The sequence below is a fragment of the Mus caroli genome, chromosome 15, assembly GCF_900094665.2.
Source record: "Mus caroli chromosome 15, CAROLI_EIJ_v1.1, whole genome shotgun sequence".
In the NCBI taxonomy this organism is placed as follows: Eukaryota; Metazoa; Chordata; class Mammalia; order Rodentia; family Muridae; genus Mus; species Mus caroli.
This window is the reverse complement of record NC_034584.1, coordinates 77092968-77107850: the sequence shown is the minus strand read 5'-3', so window position 1 is coordinate 77107850 and position 14883 is coordinate 77092968. Positions and strand designations below refer to the sequence as shown.

The 14883-nt window shown below is 51.5% G+C and overlaps 1 protein-coding gene across 1 annotated transcript in view; it reads right to left on the bottom strand.

Annotated features, from left to right (window-relative positions):
- The window catches only part of Serhl2 (serine hydrolase like 2), a 19721-nt gene extending 8538 nt beyond the window's left edge, over positions 1 to 11183 (bottom strand). Inside the window, exons 1-8 of the mRNA XM_021183211.1 lie at positions 11046 to 11183; positions 9561 to 9710; positions 9369 to 9482; positions 9014 to 9055; positions 8705 to 8724; positions 8341 to 8415; positions 6723 to 6835; positions 5628 to 5707 (exon numbers count right to left, since the gene is read on the bottom strand). Of these exons, the coding sequence (XP_021038870.1) occupies positions 5628 to 5707; positions 6723 to 6835; positions 8341 to 8415; positions 8705 to 8724; positions 9014 to 9055; positions 9369 to 9482; positions 9561 to 9710; positions 11046 to 11049 (598 nt within the window). The 5' untranslated portion in view covers positions 11050 to 11183. The remainder of the gene's footprint in view (positions 1 to 5627; positions 5708 to 6722; positions 6836 to 8340; positions 8416 to 8704; positions 8725 to 9013; positions 9056 to 9368; positions 9483 to 9560; positions 9711 to 11045) is intronic.
- Positions 11184 to 14883: the final 3700 nt, after the last annotated feature.

Below are 14883 nucleotides of genomic sequence, written 5' to 3'. Positions count from 1 at the left end.
TCGCTTATAGAACCGAGACTACCAGCCCAGGGATGGTCCCACCCACAAGGGGCCTTTCCCCCTTGATCACTAATTGAGAAAATGCCTTACAGCTAGATCTCATGGAGGCATCTCCTCAACTGAAGCTCCTTTCTCTGTGATAACTCCAGCTGTGTCAAGTTGACACAAAAATAGCCAGTACACTGACTAAGACACAGACTATAATTTAAGCTTCTATGCTTTACTCTTCTCTCCTATACCTCAGAGTGCCAGAGCTCTGCCCACTGCCCCCTCGCTATCACCCCTCCCCTGTCCTGTGAACCCCACATCCCTGTGTACCTCCCTAGGCAAGGACACCTTTGTTCTGGGGACAGACGAAAGTGACTGCAAGTGGACATTACTTCTGACCTCTCACTGTCCAGGAGCTGGGCACTCCTCCCTTTATGAAACTGGAGAACCTGAACATGAGATGAAGATGCCTCTCAAGGACACAGCAAGCCATGGCCAGATGGTCTCCTCTCCCTATCAGTGGGGTATTCCTTCTCAAGATAGGCTTGGGAGGTTCCCCGAGGTCAGAGGCTGTTGAGGGATATTTGATCACACTGTGAACTTCCAGACTGTGTTATTTACTGAAACAAAACAAACAAACAAAAAGCCAAAACTGTTTGTAGTTGTGGTGTGACTCAGCCCTTAGCACACACATTTAATCCCTCTGGCTGGAATCCAGACATGCTCTTAGTACACACCTTTAATTCCCCAAAAAACGAGGGTAAAGTTAGTTCGGAGGAGGAAGCACTCATGTTTGAAAGCGATGTCTAATTGACTGGCAGAAAAAAATGACAAATCAGAGAAAGATTTGACAGACTAGGATATGCCCAGCTCTCATGAGGAGAGGGAGGCAGTGCAGGAGGGAGCTGCACAGAGGGAGAGAGGAGGGAAGCAGGTTTACTGGGGCAGTTGTACAGAGACAGGTTGCAGAGAGAGAACAAGCTACACGTGGTTGAAGACACAAGGAGCCAGAGAATGAGGAGTGTGGGGCAATGGGCTATGCGCAGACAGTCTGGTCTCCAGTCGAGTGGAGGTCTGAACCCCGGTAGAACCTGATGGGTGGTGATAATTTTCACCCACATGGGACGGAAGGCGTTCCCTCATGTCTCCTGGACCCCTGGCTCTTGTCAAAGTTACAGCCCTCACAGCCCCCCCCCCCCCCCGAGAAGCATGTGGCTAGCTGTCACATACACAATGTCCCAAGCTTCTGACCTTCAGGCTAGAACGCCTCCCAGTTACCTAGCAACAGCAAGATAACACAGCCCACTATAAGAGGGGCTGCTTGGCCCCTCCTCGCTCGCTCGCTCGCTCTCTCTCTCTCTCTCTCTCTCTCTTTTTCCTTCGAGACAGGGTTTCTCTGTGTAGCCCTGGCTGTCCTGGAACTCACTCTGTAGACCAGGCTGTCTCTCTCTCTCTTTTTCCTTCGAGACAGGGTTTCTCTGTGTAGCCCTGGCTGTCCTGGAACTCACTCTGTAGACCAGGCTGGCCTCGGCCTCCTCGCTCTCTTAAGCTTTTACTTTCCTTTCCTTTCTCTCTAAGCCTTCACCTTTCTTACTCTCTAGCTCTTTTCTCTCTTTCCCTTTCTCCCTCTTTCCACATGGCCATGGCCAGTCTCTCTCTCTTTTACTTTCTTTCCTCCTGCCTTTCTACTAAAACCATAGACTGTCTCTGACCATCAAGGCCTGCCATGCTTGAATGATGGGATGGGCTTTCTCCTAATGAGCCATGTCTAATCTCCCGACAGAAAGCCTTCCTATGCTGCAGCCACGGACCAGACTACTCTTGCCTGTATGGGAATCGCTCTCCCTCTGCCCTCTTACCGTATCCCCAGGACCCCTATTCTGTTCTCAGCTCCTCTGCTGTGTCCATTCTGGGATGCCAGAGACTGAGAACCTGGGGGGGTGGGACTGCCCCTTTTCCACCCCCTGCCATGTGGGGGTCAGTGGCTTCACACAGCCAGATGCCCACCTGGGACCCTGTGGAAAGCGTCCTCCTTCTGAGTCAGCCTGCCCAGAGCATAGGAACTCTGACTGGACGTGGGCTCTCTCCCTCCCCCCTCTTCCCCTACACCCAGAGTCCCACAAAGAAGCCAGCAGGTTAGAACAGATCACAGTAGTTAGAGGCCAAGCAGAGCAATTCAGGAGAGGCTGAGAGAGAAGCCAGATTGAGTCAGTCACCATGGAGAGGGGCTTTGAGCCAGAACAGCTGAGTTGACCAGAGTTCAGAAAGAGCTAGAAAGAATGAACCTATCCAGCAGTAAGTCTTAGAGGCAGAAAACATTCTAGGCCTAGATGAGATTGTAAGGAGGCCAGAAACTTCCAGGACTAGGCCTGGGCTAGCAGACAGAAGTGGTAAGCCTCTGAGATGCCAATTCCATTAGATGAATGAATATTACTAGTGCAAGTGGCTCCCAGGGATCCCCAGCAGGAGCCTATGTGCCTTAAGTCCCACTGACCCCTAACTCATCTTCAGCCTGTAAGGCTGGGTCCCTGTCATCTTGCCTGTATCCTGGACAGGAAAACGGCTTGGGCCCAGTTGAACCCTCATAACGCCATAGACTCCACAGTGCAGACTTACTTGGCCTGCTTGGTCTTAGCCTCCAGCCCTGTGCTCAGACGCATCTCACTGTCCCCTCCCCTCGGCTTCCTGGCAGGTCCTTGCCAGTGTGGCCTCTGTATCTACGGGCCTCTGTCTCTGTTTTAGCAAATCTTCTCTGTCCATTGCTTCCCAATGTCCAGGCTATTCAACTGGAGTACCAGGGATATTCCCTTAGCCATCCCTTTGTCCCAGAGCAAGGCTGCACAGCTCCACTTGTAGGGAAGGCTGGGAGGGGAGAGACTGGCCTCAAGTCTGACAGATGAGCCAACTCTGTGGAAGAAAAGTGACAGCCACCTGGGACAGAAAGTAGGTCATTGGTCCGTTCTCTCTGGACTTTGTTTTAAAAAAGGGGGGGGGGGGGGGAGGGAGAGAAAGGGGGAACTAAAAGTCCCCTGAGGCCATCAAGATGGCTCAGTCAGCAAAGGCACTTGTCACCAGGCCTGAAAACCCGAGTTCAATCCAACACCCCTCACAAGTTGTCCTCTGACCTCTAGATGTGCACACACCCTTAAATGTAATTGAGAACAAAAATCCAAGAGGTCCCAACCCTTGAGTGTTCACTGGCAGCCTCGGCGCTGCTCTGCCTAAGTATGGGTGCCTCCTTCCCACCTAGGAGGCCTGGCCCTCTGAGCAGCAGCAGCAGCAAATTCAGTGATCTTCCGGCTCCCTGTCTCCGCCAAGTGTTTCTGTGAATCTGCTCAAGCCAGACCTGTGCAGCCGGGTTTATCGTAGGGATCTCAGCATCGTGGAGGGAAGGATAGGGTTTCCCTGGCCAGAGACTTTTGTCCTTAAGGGGCTTGAATGGAGCAGGCTTCTCCCTCTTTGAAGAACACCTCCACCAGGAGGATGTGTGGCAGAAGGTGTTGCTTTTGTTGTCTGCTTGAGTTTGGGGGGGGGGGTGTCTTGCTATGTAATCCACAAGCATTAACTTCCCAAATGCTAGGGATTCAGGCCCTGCATGCCACACCTGGCTTGAAGCAAGCTCTGGGCCGGAACACTTGGGTTTTGAGAAATATGCCTACTAAGGCTGTGTCTCGTGGCTCTGTCCCAATCGTGGTACATCTGCCTGATTAAATCAGCTTTAACACCTCACGTCCTGGCTTACTTGGGGACTCCCTATTGCTGAAAGTGGGCGTCAGGAAACCTGCGACTGCTTCGTCACCTGAATTACTCAGAAATCACACCCGTGGGGGGTGGGGGTGGGCAGAGCAATGGCTTCCTAACGATGTCCATATCCAGAGAGCCAGCAAGATCTGGATTTACCTTCTCCTAAGCTAATGCTGCTATAGAGGAGTGCTCCCGCCACGGTGCTCCCCAGGACAGCCATGCCCAGCTGTCTCCTCAGCGACTATTCAGAACCTGTGCTCGAATTCCAGGTAACTCTGGGCCCAGCTGGGTTCCCTGGGCTGGCCAGGAACATGCCTCTACTGGATTAGCCCATTTCTGTACAGGGAACCCCTGGTTTGGTCATCTTGGTCGGCCACAGAGGTCTGGGCCCTCAGCTTTCTATGGGTTTTTAGGGAGGAGAGACAGAGGCTCAAGACTAACAAAAAACCCTAACAGATCAGAATGGCGGCCTGCACCCAAACTCCGGGGCTGCTCCCTGTGACCCTCCCTGTGTTATTGGTTACTCCTTTTCAGCAGCTGGAATTCTAGTCAGACAGGACAAGAGTTCCCATGTGACAGCCTGTCTCTGCTACAGCCTGTTGGTTCCAGTCCCTAGCACTCCTCAGTGTCCCTTCCCTCTCTGGCCAGCAGGACTTCACAACTTGCCCCCGGCTCCACAGGCACTGGGAGGGGTGGCTTTCGGGTCTTCAGAAATTAAGTCATATTTACAACCTCAACTGAACCTATGAGCCAATGGGAGTGGCAATTACCACTAACGACCGTTTCCTCACAATACAGGTAAGTCCCATGATCAGCTAGCTGGCACCCAACCGGGATTTTATGCTAGGTTTGCAGCACTTCCTGTCTCACAGATGCTCTTTCCTCACCTAAGAGTGGCTCCCATAAACTCCCTCTGGAGCAAGGTCCTGGTTCTCCCCAGGACCCTCCTGTTTTCTCTTAGCTTCTCTATAACATTGTTGCTATAGTCAATCTGGAATGTCAACTTGACAGGATTTAGAATCACCATGGAAACAAATCTCTGCACAGGTCTCCAAGGGAGTTTCTAGATTAGATTGAGGTGGGGAGACCCTCCATCACCCTGAGAAGCACCATCTCATGCACTGGGGTCCAGGACTGAAGACAGTGAGCGAGCTGAGGGCCAGCATCCATCTCTCCCTGCTTCCTCACTGTGCACACAATGTGATCAGCTGCTTCCCGTTCCTGCTGCCATACCGCCATACCCTCCCCATCCTGATGGACTAACTCCTGCGACTGTCAGCTAAAAACCCTTCCTCCTTGGGGCTGTCAGATCCCCTGCTGCAGCGACAGACAAATGTCCAATTGTTTACCATCTTTCTCCTGCTAAAAATTCAACTTTTCCCAGCTCGGCCTCCTCCTTGCCCACGCCTAGGAAATGTCATTTCTACAAAGGTACCCCTTGGAGTGGTACCACCTAGAGGTTCTGGCCCATGGCCTGAGCTAGTGTGGCTCACCAGCACACTCGCCGTCTTGATTGCACCTCTGATCCTGAGTCAAGGTTTTTTGACAAAGACACAGGACAGGTCATCCAGGTGATGCTCATGCCAGGGGCTCCTGGAGCCACAGCTTCTCCACATGTTCTGAAAACCTCCTCTCCATAGGCTGGCCCAGCAGGCATGGCCATGACAGTCATCAACTTTCAGAAATACCTAGCCATCCTTCCCATAGAACGTCTTTCTCCACTGCTTATGTGACCTTTCAGTGGGTACTTGGCCACTTGCAGGCTCAGTCTCCCCTGCTCTCACAGGACCTCGTGTGAGGCAATGGAAGAGTCTGTGAGACACTGGACACGCCAAGCATCAGCCTGGCATAGGCCCCATGCCATCCCCCAGTAATAACAGACAGTGAGTCCTTACCTGAGTCCACCTTCGTGGTTCCTCTCTGCAGGATGAGTTCCCCACAGTCTTTATCCAAGTGACTGTTGTTATTCAGGAACCTGGGGGGCGGGAGAAGACAGAAATACACTAAAGGAGCCAGACCTTAATCAAGCTGGGAGTCGGACAGAAAGGGGCGCAGGCAGCTGGAGGTGGTAGTGTGCTTTAAATTCTAGCACTTAAGGGAGACTGAGGCAGGAGGACCTGGAACTCAATGCTGGTCATGACTACGTAGTGGGTTCAAGGCCAGCCTCAATTATAGCTAACTCTCTCTAAAACAAACGAGCAACAAAAAGGGGAAGGGATGTGGCTCGGTGGGAAAGTGCTTGCCTAGCACGCTGCACCCATGAAGGTTTAGGTTCAATCTTCAGAAAGGACAGCAGGAAGGAGGAAGAAGAGACAGGAGGCGACCCATGAAGGATGGAGAACAGCCTGCCTGTTCGCTTTGTGTCCATATCCACTTATGTAGACGAAATGTTATCGTGTTCTGTATAAAAGCATTTGCTCGTCAATAAAAGGCTGATGGGCCTAGGGAACACTACCACCAACAAAAAAGGCCTGTGCTACCTACTGTGTGCACCGCCAGATGCAGTATGCACAAATATCACCAGTGCAGTCCCATGCTTGCAGATTTTAGAGGCCATCAAGGACAAAGGTAGTGCGGCCGCTCTGGGGTAGAAGCCACCACACAGCTCTAGCGGGAGAATGGGAGAGAACTCTGGGAAAATTGTTAAGGAGCCCAAGGTTGGTAGACAGAGGGAAGGGGTGTGCAAATAAAACCTGAACTGAGGGGGGGCAAGGAAGAGCCTCCCCTCCCCGCCCCCCAGCATGAGTAAGGAGGGTTGGTAACAAGAGGCTCCTGAGATGTGTCCAGGAGGCCTGGTGCTGGGTGCCACCCCAGAGGGAAGCAACCTGGGGTGGGGGTAGGGGGATGACCTTGTGAGGAGGAGGGGAGGGGGAGGAGGAAGAGGAAGGGGAAAGAGGAGGCATCTTCTCCCCAACTTGGAGGGCACAGCCGTTCCAGTCCCCCTCCTCATCTGCCCCACCCCCTGCTTTTCCCTTGCCCCCAGCACTCACCCCTGCAACATCTCCTCTGGGCTGATGGCTCTCAGGGACTTTTTCTGGGAGGCCTCCACCTGAAGTGTGTGCTCTATGTTTCTCCGCCTGTAGGTCAGGACATTCTCCATTTCCTACGGATTCAGCCACAGCTGGTAAGCAGCGAAGCCCCAGATGAGGGGTCTCAGCCCCTCCCTGGTCCTGCCTGCCATCTCGCCATCCTAGGTGCCCTTCAGAGGGATCAGCTCCTTAGCCTGGGACAGCTAGAGGAGCTAGATGGTATTTTGGTAGAAGGGCATCTCTGTTAACTGCCAAGAGACATGACTCTAGGATTCCACTGAGGGTGGCCAACTTCACTGATAGCAATCAATGATGTCATTACTGATGGCAGGGAGTGGAACCAGGTCTTCCAAGGAGGTAGATCTGAGATTCCATCTGCCACACCCCGTGTTCCCAATGGAAGAAGACCAACAGGTTCAGGTTTTTGGAGCTTACTGCCACCCAGCCCCACCCAGGAGGAAGCTCCAAGGGTCTATCTATCCTTGTGTCATCAGTGAGACATTACAAAGACCAAAGGGTGAAGTCTGTCATAGTCTGTGCACTGGATTCCACATTAACCCATGAGTTATTGGTTCATGCAGTAGAAAATTAACGAGTGCAGGAATGGGAGACATGAGGATAGAAAGGCAAACGCACAGAGCCAGGTATGATGGCTCATGCCTGTAATTCCTACCCTTAGGAGGAGGCTGGGGCAGGAGGACTGCCAGGAATTCATGGTCAGCTTTCATTACAGAATGAATTCTTGCCTCAAGAAGAGGAGGAGGAGGAGAAAGGAGGAAAGAAAAAAGAAAAGAAAGAGTTCTTGTCCTCAGGGCATGTGTGGCCATTTTATAAATGGAAGGATTTAAATTGACACAGCACATTCCACACATTAACGAACTAACTTCCTTAGGGTCACAGAGTAGGAAAAGGACAGAGCAACAGCTCAGACTCAGGGACAGCACTGGTGTGCTGTTGTGACTGATGGTGGTGGTTGTCGGAGGTGTTGGTAATTTTCTATCAGCCACACTCAGGGTTGGTGTTCCATGTGCTCAGTATAAAATGATGGCTAAGTGTCAGTGCAGGCTGGGCATGTTGGTGCACGCCTTTAATCCCAGCACTCGGGAGGCAGAGGCAGGCGGATTTCTGAGTTCGAGGCCAACCTGGTCTACAAAGTGAGTTCTAGGACAGCCAGGGCTACACAGAGAAACCCTGTCTCAAAAAAACCAAAAAAAAAAAAAAAAACAAACAAACAAAAAAGTGTCAGTGCAGGGAGCTGGCTGTGGCCCAGAATTTCTTCCAGCCACGTCTCCACCTTCTGCTGTTTCACAGTCTACATGGGATCCACCAGCTTTCTGCAGGATCCAGGCCACACACAGAGCTTCCCACCAGCTCTCACACCCTTGGTCCCTCACCTTCTTAGGGTCACAAGCTTCAGGATGCTGCTCTCTCTGGGGAGGTCCCTGCCTAACTTGTCTACCCTTCTGCCCCAGTCTCCTTAATGCCTCCTTACTGTCCACCACAGGAGACACAGAGCTGGAGGCACCCCCTAAAGTCTGGGGTCAGTCCCCTATGACAGCCTCCCAGGAGCCTCTCTTACATTAGAGTCCAGGAAAAATGGCGTCGAGTCCAGCAAGATCAGTTTGTCCACCATCTCAGGGAACATGCAGGCGAACTAGAGAGTGACAACAGAGAGAGGGACAAGTGAGTGGGTGGGGAAGGCACAGATTTCACCAGAACAGGAGACTTCTGTCCCTCCAGCATGCTTCTCTCAGACCTGGCTGTAGACCCCGGTAACCCTGGTCTTGGGAGTCCTGAGGATGACAGTCAGGACAGCAGAAACTCTCCATGGGACCTTCACTAGGACACAGTGTGTGTGGAAAGTGACTCTCGCTAAGGAGGTGTGGGACTCTTCCTATCTTACCTTCTGCTTGTCCCCGCAAGGTCCCCAGCCAGTAACTCACCGTGCCACCCACACAGCCACCTGCCAGACAAAAGAGCAGTCGTGACATTCTGTGTGGCCCCCCTCCCCAGATCCCAGTACCCTCCTCCCAAGCTCTTTCCTGTGTGTGTGTGGGGGTGTCCCACCCCTAGTTCCTTTCCCTTCATGGAATTGAGACTGGGTCTCTAGAACTGTAAGGTAAGCATTAGAAGATTCTCTTACCCCTCTCCTCAGAGGGGCAGGGAAAGGCACCAGGTACCGCAGTGTCAAGTCCTCTCTTTCCTACAGCCCTCCCCAGAGCTCAGGCTCCACCCACCTTAGGCTGACTCACCAAAACTGTGGCCCAGGAGGTTGAACTGATTCCACTTAAAGGCTGAAAACACAAAGGCAGAAAGGAGGTTTGCACAGCCCAGCCTTACTCTGTCCTTTATCCCTGTGGCCTGGGGCTTGGGACTCTCTCCAAAGACCTGCAGCAGCCCCACCCTGACCCCCACATGACCCCCGCAGGAGATCCACCAGGACCCACTAGCTTCACTGTGAGACGCTCCTAGTGGAAGAGCGGGCTCTTTTCAGGGGCCTGGAAACTGGAAGCAGAAACCCCAGGTATCCGTTCCCAGGCCAGTACTGCCTCCCAGATATTGCATCCTACTCCTAGAATGAGAGATATTATGGGGGCTCCGGCTCACCTGTTGCCACCCTTCGGACCTCACTCACAAAATTTTGCTGGTAGTACGGGAGGCCTGGGTTGTAATGGGAGGAGAGCCCGTGGCCTCCGAAATCCATAGCAATGTAACAGAAGTCTGCAGCAGAGAAGAGGAAGAGAGGGGTTCGGCATGGCGGCCGTCACCCCTCCACGGCCCTTCAGCCCACGGCCCTACCTTGAGGAAGAAGAGGAATGAGCCTGTCGAAGGAGTTGGCGTTGTCCAGCCAGCCGTGTAAGCAGAGAACTGGAGGGTTCTTCTGGGAGCCCCAGACTTTGAGAGCAATGTGGCCCCAGGGCACAGCCAACTTCAACTCTGAGTGCAAACCTGCAAGGCAGATCTGGTCTGTCAACCCCTGCATCCAGGAATCCGGCACTTCCTAAGCCCCTATGTGGCACCAACAGGCACAGGCACCTGAGCTACCGGCCTATGTCTAAGCTTTAGACAGACTGATTGCCAGATACCTTGAACAGGGAAAGACAGCTTGGGTCCCCTGGATGAGAAAGCTGAATAGGCTTTTCAGGATATAGCTTTTAGGATATTGGTTTTAGGGCAGAACTGGAAGGAGTGGGTTGGGGGCTGCTTGCTGGAACCCTGACACTTGTGGGCTGTATGACCTTGGCTTGCCTAAAACCTCTCCATCTTCAGTTTCCCTTTCGGTTAAACAGGAGCAAATAGAGTCTAATGTCTCATAACTATATGGGACCCATTCCAAGAGCCCCTGTAGATACCTGAAACTTCAAGAAGTAACAGACCCCATACACTGAATGCTACCTATAACAATACACTGTAATTATACACGCCTGTTATCCCCGTCCTTAAAAGGTGGACATAGGTAGATGATAAAACATTGTCTCATAAAACTTCAAATCAACAAAATAAAACAAATATACTGCAATTTGTGCAGCACTCTCTGACTCTAAAATATTTTTATGAGAACCAAGTGTATTAATCACACCTATAAGCCTAGCCTAGTCCTGAGGAGGCAGAGGCAGGAGAATTTCGGCCACTTAAGGATAGGCTGGTCTAGGGAGTTCCAAGCCAGCTAAAGCTACATACGGTAAAATGGCGGAGGGTTTTAAAGTCACTATTCAGAGTACCATGCAGCTCAAAACTGGTCTGTGCCCTCACATTTTGGACCTTAGGAAACTGAACCCTTGGAAATAGAAACTAGGAGATCATCGTGGCCAGCATTTCCTAAACCTTCGGAGCAGATGCCAGACACTTTATACACTCTACACACACACACACACACACACACACACACACACACAGTGAGTTGGAGAGTTGGGCCACTGCTGTTCTCAGTGCACAGATCACGAAACTGAGGCACAGGAAAGGGAGAAGGGGAGGGAGGAGAGGGGGAGAGAAAGAGAGTCAGCTTGACTCCGGGGCTCCATCTGGGCCTCTTCAAGTCAGATGTGCTCCAGAGCTGACCTTCTGCTGCTGTTGGACCCAAAGTGCAACCCCAAATAGCAGCCTAGGACTCGGCGGCCATCGGGAGCCCCGAGTCTGGCTCTGCTAGATCCCAGTGCTGCCCACTGAGCCTGGGAGAGGGCGATGAGTGTCCGCTCCACCAGCTCGAGTGAGTGGGCGTGTGGGAGCACTCGTCGGCCTCCCCCTTCCCACTCCAATCTAAGGGGCCCTGAGGGACATTTTCACCCATTGCTCTGGTCCGTGAGGCTGTCACTCCTCGCTGAGGAGGTCACAGGAACTGGAAGGACTCAGAAGCTGATGCCCCGCCTCTTGCGTCCGGCTTAGGACTTTCCCTCCAGGCCCTTCCCATCCCCACCGGCTTCCGTCTCCTTAGCCCCTGTTTTAGCGCCAGCACCGCCCCTACAAGCGACACCGCCCACCGAGGCCCCGCCTTCCCGCGGCCGGCGGGGACTTTCAGGAGGATCTCAGGGCTGCTCAACTCCTGGCACATTGCTGTGCTGCTACGGTGGGGTGGTGTCAGAGCTAGCAGAGAAGTCTCTGGAGGACAAGCTTTGACAGGCTCAATAACTGGGCAGCCCCGCATGATTACCACGAGCTAGACAAGGCCCCGGTGGCCCCACAGTGAGGAAAGCTCCCTCGAGGATCCTCTCTGATTCCCACAGAAGTGGAACGACTGTTTCACAGTGTTTCATGCATCCCCACCGTGTCCCCACGGTGGCTGCGGTCCCTCAGCAGTGCCTGGCGCTATCCAGCTTTGATAATTGATTGCACAGCCTGAATGAATAAATGAATGTATAAAGTGAGGGCTCTGGCAGAAACCATCCCCAGGCAAGGAAGGACTCAAAACAGTTTCAGTCCGGAGAACTCAGAGTCAGGCTGTGGGCACGGGGTGCATTCAGGAGGCTGGGAAAGGCCTGTGGGTTTTTGGAGGCCAGCCTGGAATACACTGCAGGACTCTCCAATGACCAAAACTCATCCTATAGCTAATCCTAACAATCCAATCACAAACATTCCTAAAATGGACACATGCAAGCGCTACCTTTTAAAAATAAAAGCAGAAATCTGAACCTCTTGAGCTTTTAAAATTACCAGGTGGGCTCTCTGGAACAGCGGGAGATATGCCCCATCATTGTTGTAGCTGGTGAACCACAGACCTGGGCAATGAGCGAAATCAGTGTGGTGAGTTCCCCAAAGGGCTGACAGGACAAACCCTGAGGGTCACTGGCTGTAGTAAGGGGAGGGAGGGAAAGCTGGGCAGAGCCACTGTGGAGAGAAATTTGAGGCTGGAAAATAGGCCGCCAGGTTGTGACAGGACTTTTCTGAGTGGTTTCACTCAGAGGTTAGGAGCTGGGAACACACCACGCTTTTCTTGTTCTATTCTTTGGTTTTTGGAGACAGGGTTCAAACTCACTCTGTAGCTGAGAGTGACCTTGAATTGAGCCGCCTCCCTCCCTCTCCAGAACACTGGGGTTGCACGCCTGGTTTACGCACTGCTGGGGGTCAATGGTATCTATCTGTGGAGAACAGGCTTTGATTCTCCATAGATAAGGATCTTCACTGAGTTCTGTTGGAGCACAGACACTCAGAGCTACTGGGAACAAGACACCTGCCAGGAAGCCTGGGACTTTTCCCAATCTTTCCCAGTGACACGTTGTTACCAATACTTGCGCTTGGCATCTCGCATTCCTTTGACCTCAAAATTCCCTTGATTCAACCAGCCCCTTCAGCAGCCATGACCTCAGCCGGCTCCTGTCTGTCCTGCTGGTCCATGGCTACAGTCACTGTCCCTCCATTCAGCCTCATCCTCATGTTCACATCCATCTGTGTCCCATCGTTTCCATCTACCTCTTCCCTTTCCATCCCTGTGACTCCATTCTGCCCTGCTTATCCTGCGACCACAAGCTGCCACCAACCCCTTCCCCACCTCTTATTTTACCCGTGTGAAAATCTGGGTGCCTCTCACTGCGGGCTGGGGTGGGGGGTTGATCTCCTGCCAGTCTATTAGATGGTGTTAGGGACCCCTTTTCCCTCTCCTGTGCTATCCGTTCTCTACACCTGACTCTTGCTGTCTATATCTCTGAGCCTTTTCCCCCATTCCACCTCTATCCTGGACAATTCTACCCTCTTTTTAAGGTTTGGTTTCAAAGTCAGCTTCCCTAGAAACCCTCTCGGCCCTCACAGGTGGAAGCACCTCCTTGTTTCTGTTCACACCATGGCTACCTGCCTCTCACCCCCACGTGCTCTAGCCATTCTAGAGTCTCTCTCTCTCTCTCTGAATGCATGTTGGCTTCTTAAAAAGTAGGATATGGCCCTTTAAAAAAAAAAAAAAAAAACGGTTTCCCCGCTAACATACCAGAGGGCCTTGTGCACAGGAGAGACTCAATCGATGACTGCCTATTGGATTGGCTGAGAATCGCTGCCCCAGGCTCGCTCCCTAGGGGCTCACACAAGCTATAGCAACAAGAGGGCAGGGAGGATGTGTGAGTGTTTTTTAAGGTCTTAGGTTCCTACCCTGTGCTTAAGCTTCCTCAGATTGGAATAGCAGCAGCATCCAGGGGAAAGGATTACTAAACACGCACATCCCCAACTGAGAGAGACAAGAGTTCCCCAGGAGTCCCCCCCCTTTATCAGCAAGAGGAAGCTCCTAGCTAAATCTGTGAAATGACACTAAACCCAGCATGGGATCCCGGATTGGATTCTGGAGCAGAAAAAGAACCCGGGAGGAGGAGCTGGGGTGTCTATATAAACCCAGAGTGTAGCGAACAAACAGCAGTGGACCAGTGTTTATTTCTGGCTGCCCATGGTTTGAAAGATGCTGACAGCGCAGGAATGGGGGTGGGGTGGGAGCGTATAAAGGAAATTCTGGAGTCTCTTGGCAGTTTTTCCTGTAAATTTAAAATTATACCAAAATTTAAGTTTATTTTTACAGAGAGAAATGAAGCCCAGAGCCTCGAGTACGGTGGCTCAAGTCTACAACCTCAGAGGTTGTCTTAGGGTTTCCATTGCTGTGAAGAGACAGCATAACCAAGGCGACTCTTATAAAGCAAACATTTCACTAGGGCTGGCTTACAGGTTTTGAGAGTCAGTCCACTATCGTGGGGAGAAGCATGGCAGCATCCAGGCAGGCATGGTACTAGAGGAGCTGAGAGTTCTACATCTTGTTCTGAGGGCAAACAGAAGACTGTCTTCATGGCAGCTAGGAGGAAAGTCTCAGAGCCCACCCCCAGTGACACACTTCCTCCAACAAGACTACACCTACTCCAATAAGACCACACCTCCTAATAGTGCCACTCCCTGGTCCAAGCATATACAAACCACCACAGAGGTTGAGATGCCCAGCCAGGAAGATCTCAAGTTCAAAACCAGCCTGAGCTACATAGCAAAAACCGTTTCAAAACAACCTCAAATTTAACCAGGCACATGCTTGTAATCCCAGCACTCAGGAAGCAGAGGCAGGAGGATCTCTGTGAGTTCCAGGCCAGTCAGGGCTACAGAGTAAGATCCTAGCTCAAAAACCAAAACTCAAAAAAAATTCAAATGAGAACTTTAAAAATTTTATTCATGTTTGTTTATCGAGACAGGGTTTAGTCAGAAAAGGCTTGTTATATTTTGAGGGACTGTTTGTTGAGAAGAAACACAGAACTGTATGTTTCTCTCTACCTGGTCGGTTATCTTAGAGCTCTCGGGTGGTTAATTTTTACTCTATTATTTATTATTATTATTATTTATTAAAATTTACTTTATTATTCAGGCTTGATTGAATTTAGAGTTCTGTTGGAATTATACATTTGAGCATGTCTGTGAGGTTTTTTTTTTTTCTCTAGATTAAATTAATTGAGGTGGGGAGCCCTACCTTAGCTATGGACAGCACAGTTCCCTGGGCCAAGGAAGAGAGAGGGCACAGCTGGCTGAGCACAGCAGTTGGCACTCTTTGCTTCTAACACTGAGCCCACAGTCACTTCTGTATTAGTTCCCGTTCTGTTGCTGTGATAAAATACCCTGACCTAAGTCCTTAAGGAAGAGGGTGAGGGTTTTTTTTTTTTTGGCTTATGGTTTCAGATGG